Source organism: Chenopodium album, chromosome 24 (genome assembly GCF_948465745.1).
Source record: "Chenopodium album chromosome 24, dcCheAlbu1.1, whole genome shotgun sequence".
NCBI lineage: Eukaryota > Viridiplantae > Streptophyta > Magnoliopsida > Caryophyllales > Amaranthaceae > Chenopodium > Chenopodium album.
Genome location: NC_137857.1, coordinates 6,484,961 through 6,502,152, shown reverse-complemented (window position 1 = coordinate 6,502,152; position 17,192 = coordinate 6,484,961). Strand labels below are relative to the sequence as shown.

Below are 17,192 nucleotides of genomic sequence, written 5' to 3'. Positions count from 1 at the left end.
ATAAAAACACATTCTTGAACCTCAATCATCAACTTAGGTTTTTAGTTGAGTTGGTTTTTTAACATGGTATCGGAGCAAATATGACATAGAGATCAGGGGTCGAATTTTGGTTGAATTTTTCATTATCGCCATTCACTACTATGCAGTAGACGAAATGTTAGGTAATGTATGTGACTATGTGAGACCAATCCACAAAATTGTCTTGTGGAAGTTTGTGGACACTGGCAAGTTAGTGCCAAAATAGTCCCGCAACTCATTGATGTTGAAGAGATAGATGTGTCTTAAGCAGTTGTTTGCTTGTCTCAAACATTTCACCTTTCAAATCATGATGAGTTCATGACAATTCCTTCAATTCAATCTAAGAGTGAGCTTTATTTAAGATGAAGAGATGATTTAGATTCAAATAGCTTTAGTTCATTTAGTTGTTAAATTAGGGTTTATTCATTTAATAATCAAGCTTGATTTAATTTCATTCAAGTTAATCTCGGGTTTAAACTCGAAATGCAAACTAACACGTTCATGATCAAAGTCTGAATAAGCCAGGATTTTTAAAAGATTATATATTATTCATACTCGAGATAAGTTGAACACTAATAATCAATATCAAGCTGAGTTTGAACAGACTTATCGACCCTTTCGAATTGTTTGCGACCCTAGTGCTATAAACCCCAGTGTTGTTCTCTTCTTTAGACACTCTTCCAAGTCAAACCATCTCCACAATTCTATCATAAACAATAAACTTGATGTGAAATAAAATACATTATTAATATTAACATTGCTTAGCTTGTACATACCTCCTCATGAACTCCAAAGAATATTTGACTCCTAGTAATAATAGCAATAACTTAATTATACTATAATTTTAGTATTCATGTATGTTTAGCCAGAATCTATGTAGGTAATAATCATGATTTGGAATTCTCAAAGGGTGTCAATTTCTTTTTAGTGATAAAAACCTTTTTATTGTGTGTTAATAGTTATTGCATGTATTAGATTTATTGTATTGGTTAATTTAAGGTAAAATTGGTATAAACCACCTTTTTTGTCCGACTTTTTTGAAAAAACCACCTTTTAAGTTTTTTTTTAACTAAACCACCTTTTAAGTACCTAAATTTTTTATTGCACCACCCCTATTTCAAATCTAACATATTGCAACTCAACCATCCACTTCCAAATCATCAACCATAGCAAATCTTTCCCTTCCATATCAACCATCCACTTCAATTACCTCAATTTAGGTTTTGAGAATAAACAAATACTACAATTTAATTTTTGTAGCAAAATTAAGTGTGGTTTTTTAGAGCTTTACTCAATTTAGTCATGCATATATATAAAGGGGAGGGTCAAATGTTTTTGGAGGTGAACAAAATACATGATTTAGAAGCGAAAGTCACAAGTTGTGGGCCCCTTTGACGTCTTAGTTAATTTTTTCGTCATAATTTGAAATAGGGGTGGTGCAATTAAAAATTTAGGTACTTAAAAGGTGGTTTAATTAAAAAAAAAACATAAAAGGTGGTTTTTTCAAAAAAGTTGGACATAAAAGGTGGTTTTTACCAATTTTACCTTAATTTAAAATAACATTTGCTAATATTTTCAAATTGAAAACAACCTCCATTATAAATAGATCAGCAAGCATTTAAATCGGTGATAATACTGATCAATATTGGAGTATTAACTTTGGAGCACTCAAAACTTGATATATTAAGCCTTCTCTCAAATCTTCTTCATGGGCCACTACACTAGTGCGATCAAATTAAAAGAGTAAAACCCTACATATATGTAATGAAAATCTAAAAGGTTCGACTTGTAATAATCATTTCAACGTAAGTGTGCTAATTAGACTGTATTCGATATCCTATGTCTAGAGACGGTGCTACAAATGCTAATATTAAAAATGGTTCGGTGTAATTATGTAAAATTGAGCCCTTAACGCCTGCTCTCATGTATTGAACTGCTGAACTAAATTGATTGGAGCTGAACTGAACTGAACTGATTGGAGCTGAACTGGACTGAAATGAATATTTTATGAGAGAAGGAAATTAGGAGCTGGACTAAACTGAACTGAACTGATTGGAGCTGAACTGAAATTAAGCTGTGAAGTGAACATGCCCTTAGTTCAATTCATACATGATTTTTAAGTACAAAAAACTTTTCCCCTTAAAAAAAAAATTACAAAAAACTTTACAAGAGCATCAATTATATGATACTACCTCCGTTTTTTATTAGTTGACACGTTTTGACTTTAGCATTATTCACATACTCCCCTTTGACCATGTTTTGTGATTTATACGTAATGAAAATATAGTTATGTGGGGTCTTGTTATATTCGTCACGATATATATTTTCAAAATATCAACTTTTTATAATTTTTACCTATCTGTAACTAAAGATATAAACGTTTTGATTTGTGCATTAGCAAACGTGACTAAAGAAACATGTCAACTAAAAAGAAACGGAGGAAGTATAAATTTAAGATTAAATCATTATCAATAATTTGCTCTTTGACATAGTAAAATAAATATATAAAAAAAAAAAAAGACTTTATCACGTTTAATTTCTCTCTTGGGAGGGTTTTTCCTAGCCCCCATTGCTATTTTTTTTTTAAAGGTTTTCTTTCCTTCTTTTAATTTCCCCTTTCTCTTTCATCTCTTTTATTCTTGAATCTTCAAATGCTATTTATTTTTTTTTTTTTTGTAGAAAATTCTATTTGAAAAAAATCTAAAATTCTTTTAATAATTTTTTTATATACATATGTATCACATAAGAATTTAAAGGTAGACATTAAAAGAATTTAATTTTTTTAATAGAAAAAAGGTTACATAAGTCATTTAATTTCAATCAACTCCATTTCAATGGACTACACCGTATATCTTTATTAATAAATCGTATTATTATGCATGAATCCGTACATAGCACGAGGTCTAAACTAATTTAATATACACACTATGCAGATTAGACGATTAGTAAACACATTCGATCAAGATTTTCAAACTTGGACAACTATAAGTGTAATTTTTTTATCCAATTATTACAATGTGAAAGTAACATACTTTTAATTAAGCCATTGTTAGGTCTTAGGTGAAATGTGAATTTCCAGAAACAGCTGATAAGTTGTTTAGTGGTCCTCTATTACTATTAGCATACCATAACTAAGTGGGTTGGTAATACAAAGTTAAATTCATGATATACTACCATAATTAGCAGAATTTCATTTCTTTTTATTTTATCATAAGGCACGATTCTTGCATTTCCTACAATCATCTTTAAATTAAATAAGATATATTCACTAAAGATATTTACTAATTAATATCTTATTACAAGTATAACAAATTTATCATGAAGATATATACGAAGTAGATGATAATCATCATAAATCCTAATATATATATTATCATAATCATATATTATAAAATTCATAAATAATAATATAATATGTGTGTGATACATTTTTGATATCATTAGGAGAATAATATATTTAGGGCCTGTTCACATTTATTTAATTTCAGTTCAGTTCAGCTCCAATCAGTTCAGTTCAGTTTAGTTCAGTTCAGCTCTTAATTTCTCTCTCTCATAAAATATTCATTTCAGCTCAATGCAGTTCAGTTCAGCTCAATTCAGCTCCAATCAGTTCAGTTCAGCTCAGTTCAGTAAATGTGAACAGGCCCTTAGTATCATTATTTATGTTCAGATATAATCTTTATCCGATTATAGAATTATATCTTTAAGATTTATGAAGATTGCTATCTTCATAAATCCCAAAAGATATACAAGTACTACCATAATCAGAATAACATATAATTTTTTATTTTCGATATTAATGTCATCTCATATCGCTAACAGATCATAATATAATTACTCCGTATCATTTATCCTCATCTTCCTTTTTCATATTATAAACTTACAATGTATAGTCATAAATCATATTATAACGTATGATGTAGATGGGCCAGGATTTGATAATAAATCATGAATATCACCCCCAAATATTCTAACCAAGTAATTAAGATAATTGATTGACATTCACACATTACAATTTTTAATATATACACCATTGAGGAATGAGGATCCTATCCTTATGTTTCGAAATTACAATGGAAAAAAATTGTCTCAAATGGATCTTGTATTAATGTGACTTTTACTGTGAAACTAGTTATTGGCCCGGGCGATGCCCCGGTTCATTATAATTTTATAAGTTTGATACAAACTAAATTTATAAGGTTAATATTCAACAATCTTTATAATTAAGGGTCTGTTCACTTCAGCTTATTTTCAGTTCAGTTCAGTTCAGCTCATAATTTCCTTCACTCAGCTCATAAAATATTTAGTTTAGTTTAGTTCAGTTCAGTTTAGCTCCAAGTTCAGTTCAGTTCAATTCAGTTCGATCAGTTCAGTTCAGTAAATGTGAACAGACCTCTAAGTGAATGAATGTAAAATAATAACTATTTAATTGCATTGATATACATAGGATATATCAAATTTTTATGTTGTATACAAATAAAATATCAAAATACTCACCTACAAAACTTGTTCCAAGAGGCCAGGGTAAGTGAATCGTTTCCAACGATTATAATTTGTGGCTAATTACTTATTAATTACTCACCATTCATTATTCAGTTGTAGAATTCCAATTGATTCACAATTGATCATCGAGTACAATCTTTACAAATTGCTCCAATTCAAGCAATTCAATAATGATATAATATGATTATTCATTAAGACAAATAATTAAGACCATTATAAATAATGTCGGTTACAAACTTTGAATTGGAAGAAAAAACTTTTTTTTTTTACTAATAATTGAAACATCATTAACATGAATTGCTTATGTGGCAAGTTTATATGTTACAAAAAATGATGTGGCGAAATAAAACAAAAAAATTGACACATGGCGGAATGACACTCCTTACCTTGGAGTTTTAATAATAATATAGATTTACAAAAAAATAGAATGCTCAGCTCAAAAAATAAGCTAAATTCAAAATTAATAATTAAACTTGGAATCTTCTGATATAACAATATGATTATCATCAAACAGTATAAACAGTATAAAAGGATAACAATATGATTATCATCATGTTCGTTAAATATAAACAGTATAAAAGTCAAAATGTCTACACCAAAAAAAAAAAAGTCAAACTGTTGCAATTTTATGGTTATAGATCAAAACGAGTATGACATCTCAAAGGTCGAGTCCTATTCAAAACATTAACTCTACCACCAAAAAAAAAATGATTAAAAAAAAATTCACTTTCCTCAATGATCTCATTGAAATCACCTGAAAAATCAATATCATTAAGAATTTTTAATTTCTATAAAGTAGTGTAATAATTTACTAGAGAAAGGGTCCACCTTGATGGCTTGATGTATCATTTATGTGGAAAACTTACAAGTCCATATATGACCTTTATTTCGTCTTACATCATATTTCCAAAATTATGTCCCATTTATTTTATTAATAATATGATTAATTACTTTATAATTAAAAAGTATTGACCCTATTTGACTATAATGTCTTTACCTTCCAATAATCTATATAAACCAACCAAAAATTTAATATTTGCATTATATCCTTTCCATATCATATTCTATAGCATAAAAATTCATGTATATTTTCAATAGACTAATGTCTTCTCTAAACATTATTATTTTCTTACTAATAAGTCAACTTATCCACTCTTCTAATGGAGAAACTCACCAAAGATCAACATACATCATCCACATGAATAAGTCCCTCATGCCTAATGTTTTCACTAGCCACCATCATTGGTACACCTCCACCATCGAGTCCCTCACCTCGGCCACGACAACCGATGGCTATGACTCACCCACTTCTTATTCTCCACCTAGGGTCCTTTATAGTTATGACAATGCCTTACATGGGTTTAGTGCATTATTGTCTCAAAATGAGCTTCAAAAGCTTGAAAATCATCCTGCTTTTGTAACAGCTTATAAAGAGGCTAGAGCTACACTTGACACCACTAGGACTATTGACTTTCTTTCTCTCAACTCACGTACCGGTCTTTGGCCGGCCTCAAACTATGGCCACGACGTTATTGTTGGGGTCATAGACACCGGGGTTTGGCCTGAGAGCCGGAGCTTTAATGATGCCAGGATGACCCCAGTGTCATCCAGGTGGAAGGGTGCGTGTGAGGGAGGACAAAATTTCAACGCATCCATGTGTAATAACAAGTTGATAGGGGCTAGATACTTTAACAAAGGTGTCATAGCCTCGAAGCCTAAGCTTAAGCCCAAGGTGAACTCGGCTAGGGACAACGACGGCCATGGCACCCATACGTCGTCAACAGCCGTAGGAAACTACGTTGATGATGTGTCCTTCTTCGGCTATGCAAGAGGCACAGCTAGAGGGGTGGCTCCTCGTGCTCGTGTGGCTATCTATAAGGTGGTATGGGACGACGGCCTCTGCCTCACCTCGGACGTGCTTGCTGCCATGGACCAAGCCATAGCAGACGGTGTTGATGTCATCTCCATATCACTAGGATTCCATGAGCTCCCCTTGTACAAAAATCCTGTGGCAATAGGCTCGTTTGCTGCGATGGAGCGAGGCGTGTTAGTGTCCTCTTCAGCAGGAAATAAAGGCCCGGCTTATGCTTCGGTCCACAACGACATTCCCTGGTCCATGACAGTTGCTGCAAGCAACGTTGACAGGCAATTTTCCGGGACTTTGTTGCTCGGAAATGGCCGGGAAATAGTAGGATGGACCTTATTCCCGGCTAGTGCTGTCATTGAAAAGGTCTTGTTGCGATACGAGCAACAACTAGCAATGTGCAACTCTTCTGATTACTTGACAAAAGTTGCTACTAATGAAATAGTCATTTGTGAAGATACTGGTAAATCTGGCATGGTATTTAATCAAATATACCATGTTTCGAACTCCAAAGTAGCTGGTGCTATATTCATCTCCAAAGATCCCCTGGTTTATGAGGCAGGGGAGGTCTCATGGCCTGGGATTGTTGTTGGCCCCAAGGAGGGCCGAACCATTGTAACATACGCGAAATCACACAAGAATAATACTTGGGTGAGCATGCAATTCCAGCAGACGTTTGTTGGGTTGAAGCCTGCACCAGTTGCCGCGTCCTACACCTCTAGGGGGCCGTCTAGGAACTGTCAGAGCGTACTGAAGCCGGATGTTATGGCCCCTGGAACACAGATACTGGCAGCTTATGTTCCGAACATTGAGGTTGCTAGGATTGGTGATAACATAGTACTGTCAAATGACTATGCTCTGATCTCAGGAACATCAATGGCGTGTCCACACGCTTCAGGAGTGGCCGCCCTTCTGAAGGCAGCACACCCAGATTGGACCCCTGCTGCTATCAGGTCTGCAATTATGACCACAGCAGACCCGCTTGATAACACTCGCAGTGCTATCAAGGACAACGGTTTTGACCTTGCACCTGCTTCCCCATTAGCCATGGGTTCAGGACAGATTGATCCTAACCGTGCACTTGACCCAGGGTTAGTCTACGACTTGGCACCACAAGACTACATAAACCTCCTTTGTTCGATGAATTTTACAAACAACCAAATGATGAGCATCGTAAGATCAAACAAACACCACTGCTTAACCCCATCAAATGACCTCAATTACCCATCCTTCATTGCTTACTATGAAAACAACACAAAAACTGCTACTATCACTTTTCATAGGACTGTAACAAATGTAGGAAGATATGGTATGACAACATACAATGCACTGATAACCGTGCCTAAGGGAGCTCAAGTGAGGGTGTACCCGAGAACATTGGTGTTTAGGAGACGATATGAGAAGCAGAGCTATACTATGACAATCAAGTACAAGAGTGTTGATAAGTTAGAAAATACATACGGTTCGCTGGTTTGGATGGAAAATCATGGATGGCATAGAGTAAGGAGTCCCATTGTTATATCCCCTATAGCATACTTTGAGCCCTCTGTCTGATATTTGTGTCCTAAATAAAACTAGTAGTTCAGCCAAATATTGAGACGCGCATTATACCCATAAAATTGTAATTTATAAGATATTAGCACACTTAGCTTTGCTTAATCCTCCTTATCCCAAAGATTTTAATCATATTAGATCAAAGCTAAATTACTTAGATTACTGAAACAGGTTTTCGAGTCATTTAAGCAATCAGCAAGCAAGCAATACCAACAGCAATATTTTGAAGCTAATAAGATTTTATTTCCTTGCTTGAGATGATACTGTGAGAAAAATGTCCCCTTAAAGTGCTTTGGCAGTTCTTTCCAGTCAAGGATCTTCATTCGGAGGTATCGGAAGCTAACCAAAAGTACTCATGTAAGTAGATTTGTTGTAGAGGCATATACTAATTAATCACGGTAATGTACACATTAGCATCATTTCAAGGCTAAGCGTTATCAAGCAATTGCACAATTCCTTTATCGAGCATTACATCTCTAGGTGTATTAACCTCGACTTTAATATGAAACAAACCATCTAAAGCATACATGAACATTAAGGATATGTATGCATCAATGCATGTGTGAGTGTGTGACATTCCAGATCCAAATGTCACAAAAGAAATGTATCTTTCTTTAAGCTTAGTTTGGTTTTGAATTTCAGGTAAAATAAATAAATTTACGGCTCACAATAGAAATCAAGTCCAGCAATTTGGCCAAGTTCTTACTGTAATGACAATCATGACTCAAAACAAAACAAGGTAAAACAGAGATTAACCAAGTAAAACTCGAACATCTTCACAATGTGTTTGTACCCCAAACAGCACTTTCAAACATACATTAATTCAGTGTCATTGTCATAAGAGGGTGAAGAACTATTCCGTATAATATTGGAATTTTCTTTCCCCGTTTGAGGTTATAAATTAAACCTATAGTGCATATGAATAGGGGTTTCGAGAATGGGAAAGACAATCAAGAGTTAAGATCCTTTCGATTCTCTTATCATAACAACTACTAATAGTTACTCCTACAGAATGCTGTGTTTAAGAATCACTGACTTGATGCAGTGCTGGCATCGATTCTCCAGCCAAGAAGGACTTGGCCAGTATAAGGGAAAGCTTAGATCGATGTAGAGGGACTTCATGGCCAGCTCCCCTCACCACCACAAATGTAAGGCCTTTGTATTCTTGTGTCCATCCCCCAACCTGTTCGAGTCATGGAAAAACCAAATAAGAAAATCTAAAAGGTATTTTAAACACTAAGAAACTGAGCTAAGGCAGTATTTCCTTCTCAAAAGCCTATATTTAGTGAGATTCAAACAACTATTCAATTAATTATGTATCAGAACAGCATATGATAAAAATTTTAAACTTAAAGAATTCAAGTTGTCAAAAGTCAAAAGTAAAATATGAGTTTGATAAACAAGTTTCATCTTAGTAGTACTTTACATTTGAAAATGGAAAGATTAGAAAATAGATGACAATCATGCTAGTACTCGAATAAGTACATGCACAAAGCATAGTATAGCTTATGCATCATAGCATAGATTAGACTTAAGGAATCCATAAGCAGTTTTGGTTAGAGTAATATGACAAAGCTGACAGTAAAAATGAGGATAATATAGAAACTAGTATTAGCTTCGTAAGTATAGTAAATTACCTGTCCGTCATCATACCAGGCACGCCAAGGCTTACTGGTTGGAAGTTTGAGAGCATCTATACTGTATCTTGTTGATGTGACAGGAAGTACGGCATCAGTGTCACCACTGCATTGAGTAAAAAAATAAAATAAGCCATATTATTTGTTTTTCATTGGAGATCTTTTCATGTCAACAAAAATACAATTAAAATCAACACGCCTAGAATACAGATAGAGCTATACAGAAAAAATGAATGCAAACCACAATATCTACATAAGAAATCACCCTACGCAAAACCAGCCCTTTTATAGTAACATATGCTTTAACAAAAAGACTGAATGGTGTTGTCCACTTGTCCTAATTTGACCACTGCCACTAAAACCCTTCCTTGTACTAGATTTAGTCTTGATGGTCACTGGTTCAACTACACCAAACAAGCTCATGCACCAAGCCAGCCAGTCAATTGGCTGTCAATATGAAGGAGTTCATGTGCACATATCACCAATATATATATGTGCACCCAAATCCTAATTATAACATCAATTTAATATAATCCAGACTTAAGTCCAATCACGAGTGTTATGTGCAACGAAGTACGTGCCAGTTTCTGAACTTTTACAAACAAAATATAATTTTCTAATATAATGGGAAATTCAATTATAATGAAAAAAACATGGAAATGATGCTCAACAATAGATCAAAAGGTCATGTATACAAAATTACAATTATTATTATACTCCCTCTTCCCATGAAAAGTCTTCCTGTTAGGCTTTGGCACCCATATTAAGGAATTTAGTAGGGTGGGAGTGTGAGAGAAAGAGAGTTAATGGAGGAGTCTACTTCACATGGGTTAAGTATGAAAATTTTCTATTTTAAGCATCAAGAAGATTTTTTGAGGACAACCTAAAAGGAAATACAGGAAGATTATTTGTAGACAAAGGAAGTATTTTCTTACCATTTTGACTGTTAGAATAAACCCATCAAAAATTGATTTCATGATCTCCGACCCCCTCCCCCCCGAGGGAGCCCAGATTAATCTCAGCGATTAACATTCTAGTTTATCTCCTCTCACAACTTTATGCATTGATTTCTTTGCCACTTTACAAATTTACTTTTATCATTAAAATAAAATGATTAGGTTGTGAGTAGAGATATATTTACAAATTTATCTAAGAGAGAAACTTGAATTTAACACCCCCCCCCCCCCCACCACCACCACCACCCACCCAAAAAAAAGAAAAAGAAAAAACTACACAAAAGTACATGATCAAATAAGGGATAAGATAGTGTGTGCAATAAAACCTGAAAATCCAAATTCAAAGTCCCGCATCCATAAACTTGTGATAGATGTGAAGGACTGAACTCAATGATCTTCCACACCCCTGCCCCCCCCCCCCCCCCCAAACAACACACACACAAACAACACACACAACACAACACACGCCTCCTTCCCCCAAACAACACACACAAATGCACAAAGAAAAAAAATACAGAGCCAAATATAGGATAAGATAGAGTCTGCTGATTAAAACCTGAAAATCCAAATTCGAAGTCCTGCATTTATAAGCTCGTGATATATGTCAAGGACTGAGCTCGGTGAATCTTTCCAGTTGGTATTTATTGTTTCACTGCAAGACATAAAGAAGGAAAAAAGTATATTTAGTGGCCTTAAATTGCAATTGGTAACTTCAACTCCATTTGGTGTAGTATATAGATTTATAGGAATGCAGGGTACAAGCACAACAATAAAACAGCAGTCAGCAGGTATCTACTCCCTCCACCCCATAATAAAGTACCTTGTTACTGTTCTGGGACATCACAAGCTAAAATCATGTCAAAGTCAACTAGAAACTCTATTATGGGATGGACAATACGAAAAAAGATAATCAAGAGAAAATCAATGGAAAATATAATTACAGTTCTGGATGTTAGTGTTATAGCTTCAAGGCAGAAATATTAGCTAAAAAACTTCAAAAGTTCAAAGTATTAGGATACTATCTAAAGCCTTCCACATTATCATTTAAACGAATATTGGAAATGAGATAAAACCTGAAGGATGCATGAAGCATACATATGATATAGTTTCCAGAACAAACTGGATATAGCACAAAAATTATCACACTATAAATTAATGCATACAAATATACATGAGCTTTATATTTGAGGGAAATAATGCACAAGAGCTCGAAGCAATATGAGATTATTTTTTATCGCCAATCAAACCCATTTTAGTACTCAAACAGCCCCTGTTTCCAAAAAATTGTGATCAAGTAATGTCACATATATCTTTTCTTGAGCAACGGTTTAAGCAATGAAAATCATCTGCTCAGAATCCCCTGTATTAGGAGTGGAAAGCCATCTGCACTAACCTAAGATTAGCCAGATTATCATGCACATAGGTGACCACTAAAAATTCCCTGCTAAACCATGCTTATAAGATTTGATCCGACAAAATGGTCAATTGCCTATTTCTAGAGAATTACCTGCATGTTTCCCATTTCTTAGGAGCAAACTTGGGATTAACATGTAGAGCTTGCTGAACTTCTGGATTGTTGAAGTATACAACTGAATGCTTCTCACTACATGGATCATATGCTTCACTGATGTGACCGATCTAGCAAATAACATTCTCAATCATGAATAGTCAACAAAGATATTCAACAGGGATTAACTTTTAGATTTATAAAACTTGCAATAATTCCTTAGTTTACAGTTCATATAAAGCAGAAAAAGCGGAAAAAGAATAAGTAGGCATATTTCCTAATAAAGTAATCTATAGTTGCACAGTCAAAGAATTGACATATAGGACAGTCAATTTGAACTCCCCAAATCAGAAAGTAGGATCGATTGTGATATGATTGAGTACACTACTGGAACGAAAGCTAACAACAATTTTGTTAATCAATAAGGCATGCACAACTAGCTCAAAAGATCAGATCTCCGAACTGCAAGATGACAATTAATGAGCACTGCCAGTAAAATAACTGCCGAAATACCACTTAGCGCTTACCAGTCTTTTCAGTAGCTTGTTAGGCAACGAAGAGTTTGCAGTACAAGAGGGGGTATAGATGCTATATGGGTCAATGTTTCCAAGTTCATTGTTCGCAATATCTAGTACTTTATTGCACTTGTCTGATGAGTGTACAAATGATTCAAAGTCACAGAATACGTTAAGCAGCTTGTATGTTTCATCAGAGATTAATCCGGATGACCACATAAATTGGAAAACCCCAAGGTGATCATAGAAATCATCAGTCAGAGCATTTCCAACCTGAAACGCGTACAAATAAAAAGATAGTTAAGTATTCTGCAGAGGGCGAAAGCAAGCTTGTGTTTCTCGTATAACAGGAAAACATACCATATAACCCTTCAGATTAATCGTTTTCTTGTTATTTGCCAAGTTGTGCCTTACGATTGCTTGGCTGAGCTGGGGCACATAATGTCCTGTAAAACATACAACATCATTCTCTGCAATAAAAGGTGAAGGGAAACCTGCAAGCACCAATTGTCTAAACTTTTCTAAATGACCATTTGAACCTCTGTCTTTCTTACCAGTAAGAAAGTATACTGCTAACAAGCACCACTATGTAAAAAGTCGCTTTTGACATTGGTCTGACCACAAATGTAACCTTAGGCTTGTAAGATAATATATAGTTGATATAAGCCATTTAGTTATACTTATTTTGAGTAACTGAAAATTACCTAGCTATACATCAAAAAAATAGCAGCACAAAACACAACATCTAGATTCTAGATAGCATAAAGAAGAGTCTCTTCTCTGTGTGAGAAAGGGGGCTTCTATAGCATCGCAGGAACTTGTTAGTTGTCAAGCATATTTATACAAATTTGGAATGAAAAGGAAACACCGAAACACAAGATAGTTTTAAAAAAACAAATAATTAACTGATCCAATGCAAAACAATTATATTAAGGAATACCTCCATAGCTCTCTCCTGAAATGTAAAATTCTCTCCCCTTATAGTGTGGGAAACGTTCGAACCACTCCAGCAGAAACTTCAAGGAGTCCTGAGCTGAAATCCATAGAAAGAACAGTCTACCGGCATAAATGATTCTATTTTTAAAAATATATATACGTCCACATCGTATATATTAAAAGCAGAGTAATACCTGTCCTTTTGTCTCCATGAGATAGCAAATCAGACGTCGTGTTGGAATATGAAAAGCCAACTCCAGCAGGAAAATCCAGAAACAAAATATTGGCAACTGCATGAAAAGCAAATGATTTTAAAGAGAGCCCCCTTCATAAGACAGTACCTGTTCCTAATGATCATACTTCCATAGTTCCATCATTAACAAATCTGGCCATTACAATCTTACGCAGAACACATACAAATTGAACTTGTTTACAGCTTAATCAATATGTTTACAGATACAATAGGTGTCCATTAGGCCCTTCATTATTAATCCTGATCTATGTCTTTTTTTAAAAAAAAGGATTAAGTTAAGATAATGGGGGAAACTTTGCTTTATGCAGGTCAGTTATTCCTCTAAACTACAGATCTTTTTTTGCATAAAAAAGTGCTTCATAAAACATAGCCAACGATACAAGCTGTTGTGTTCAGTTTTGCCACTCAAATTCAAAACTATAGATTATATCACTTACAAAGAACTTCGTTTAATTTACAGTAGTAAGATTGACAAATGTATTCTCTGTGGTGAGAAATGAATTTAATGGGTTGATTTGATTCTTGAATAGCTTTTGCTTGTCTGTCATCATATTTTTTTTTTCAACTGAGAAAGAATTCTAGTCTGATCTCTCTGGTGGAAAAAATTTAAGTCCATCAAAAAAGCTAATACGATGGATTTAATGTCACATCAAACCATGTCAAACCCAAAGGATAGAATGAGACACTCACAATAAATCAAGCTTTTATTCTCTATCACGATGAACAAAAAAAAAAAGCTGTTGTGAGACATTTGTAGTTACCAAATTATCCATATCAACAGCAGACAGTTTTAACGTATCAAAGCATATAGTTTCACTGGTAACCCTCAATCATCTCTTCCAGTTATATACTGAAGTTTAGTTTCAAATCAAAACCTTTATATCATACACAAAGTACTTCGTATTTACTCAAGTAATTTCTTTCATCCTTTCGAACTCCTGCTTCATGGTCCAATATTAGAGGAATTGAAGAAACTTGAGCATTTAAGTCAATTGTAGAAAGAGAGTCCAACCTTACAAATACATAAAGATCAAGTAGTAGTATTGAATTCATTGGCAAATCCATAAAAGTATTGTATACCTTTGTTCCACGAGTGAGGATTCAAATATAGAGTTTTCCCATCTTTCTCGATGTGAAATGGACCCAGCTCTTCTGCCTCCCCATAGGCAATGGATGAACATCCGGGCCCTACACGAAACAACCATTAACTGAAATCCCCCAATCTATATAGCATCAACTTGCTAAAAAAACACCATTTCAAAAGTAAAATGCAATCCAAAACACAGCTAATATAGTAAATGCTACTCATTTCAACCAAAAAAACAAACAAATTTGAAATTTATGAACATAAGTATATTTTTTACAAAAAATTATTTAAAAAATAAAAATATAAAAGCAGTCCAAAAATCCACCAATTCAATCTATATCAACAAGAACAAACAACCATCAACTCAAATTCTTGAATAATCACACTTCAAGAGTAAAATGCAATCCAATAGACCGCCACTCGTATTAAAATGACAATTATTTCAAATTTTCAATCAAAATATAAATAAATACTTCCTTTTAATCAATCAGGCTAAATTCTAAAGAACAAAAGAAAAATCAGCGCAAAATTTGGCATCATAACCAGTATATTTCAGCAAGAACAAATGAAATTAAAGTCAATGTCAACTAGATTAGTCAACTAAAAGTCATGCGGAATCACCGAATGATACCCAAGACATGTGATCAAATCTCGTCTACATTAATACCCTTTTTCACTCCCAATACATCAAAGTCAAAATTAAATTAAACAAACAAAATAAGGGTAAAAACAAGATTGAACCTCCATTAAGCCACAAAAGAAGAGGTTTTGAAGAAGGATCTTCAACAGCTTCAATGAACCAGTAAAAGAGTGCTCTTCCATATTCTTCATTAACAGTAACATACCCAGAAAACTGTGAAAACCCCACATCAAAATTCTGGCCAGGAAGATAATGAATTCTGTCCAAATTTTGTTGGGTAAGTGGGTCCAAGGATGAACTTGGAAAAATACAAATACCCAGTTGAGAATTTAGTGTGAAAATTAGTAAGTGAAGAAAAAGAAAGAAAATTTGACTGAAATCTTTCATTTTTCTTTTGATTTTTGGTTAATACTGTTCAAAATGAGTGCTTAATTTTAATTTCTTCCGAGATTTTTGGGATATATATTAGGCATAGACGGCGTGGGCAATTGTTTAGTGAAGTAGTGATCTATGGTTGGTGGGAATGTGGGACTATTTTTTTATTTTTTTTTTGAAACGAATTGTGGGACTATTTAGATAATGAAGCTTTTTTTAATCTTTACAATAATGTATGTAGACATGTAGTTCATGCAATGATGCAAATTAGCATGTCAATATCATATTGTTAAAAAGTGGATTACTTAATATCAAAACAATTTTTTTTGTTTGCATTGGACCATCGATTTAAAAGTATTTAAATATAATCAATATAAACGGTTTAAGTTGGATGAAGGGGTTTTTCTTTCATTTCTTGATTTGTGCTCTTTTATTTAGATTGTCAAATGCTTGAGGGTTTAATAGGAATCATTACTAAATGAAAATTGCTAGGGGTGTTAGAGATTTTAAATAAATAGATAAATAAAACAGTGGAGGTTTTAGTTAATATTTCAAGAAATAGTTTATAGACCGACACTAAATAACGAATTTTTATAAATGAACATAGCTATGTACTCCTCGAAAAAAATATTCTCACTTAAAACGGTAGTTAAACATTATAAGCAATTTGAAAATTACAACCTTACAAAATTGTACTATAGAATAAATTCTAAAATGAGTTTTCTTTTCCCCTCAGTTACTTCATAATGTAAAGGGTATTATCCAAATTCCAATTTAATAAGCAACATTAATTAGACTCCATAGTAGTGTACTCAACCTTAATAATTAATTAAGGTTGTAAATTTGACAGCATAATTTTGTATTGTACTTCATAGTTCATACTTAGATACGTTGCTTTGAGTTGAAGCATTAAATTGGTGTAAATGATGACAAATACTTGGTAACTAATATTCCAATTGTTTTGGGCGGCAGCGTGGGAAGGCAGGCAGTGAAGCCCATATGAGTCAATGCTCTCATGTTGGGGCCTCATCTTCTAGTCATTGCTCAAACTTCACTTGTGTCGGAAGTGTCCACGAATACAAATGATGTTAATGACAATGTGTATGTATATCGATCATATTGAGGTTACAGGAAGGGTTACAAATCATACATAAATGGAGACTGCGACGAGTTCAAAAATAGCATTTAGTGAATTTAAAATAAAATTAAGGAAAATTTGTCAGAAAAAACCTTTTAAATGGCTCATTTTACAAGAAAAAACCTTTTAAAGCATTCTTTGTTAAAAAAAACCACCACGACGACTTTTTTGTACAATGAAACTTGAGCCCTCTTTTCCGGCATTGACTC

The 17,192-nt window shown here is 33.8% G+C and overlaps 1 protein-coding gene and 1 pseudogene across 1 annotated transcript; one reads left to right on the top strand and one right to left on the bottom strand.

The window, feature by feature from the left end:
• The first annotated feature begins 5,617 nt into the window (after positions 1–5,617).
• LOC145612508 (subtilisin-like protease SBT3 pseudogene) lies at positions 5,618–7,939 on the top strand (annotated as a pseudogene).
• A 784-nt stretch (positions 7,940–8,723) lies between these two features.
• On the bottom strand, positions 8,724–16,016 carry LOC145610093 (serine carboxypeptidase II-2-like). The gene is made up of 10 exons (XM_081665356.1): positions 15,572–16,016; positions 14,824–14,931; positions 13,685–13,780; positions 13,495–13,587; positions 12,915–13,000; positions 12,567–12,827; positions 12,040–12,170; positions 11,089–11,184; positions 9,577–9,682; positions 8,724–9,122 (listed from the first exon to the last, which is right to left on the bottom strand). The coding sequence occupies exons 1-10, from the start codon at positions 15,855–15,857 to the stop codon at positions 8,961–8,963; spliced, it is 1,425 nt and encodes a 474-aa protein (XP_081521482.1). The 5' UTR covers positions 15,858–16,016; the 3' UTR covers positions 8,724–8,960.
• Positions 16,017–17,192: the final 1,176 nt, after the last annotated feature.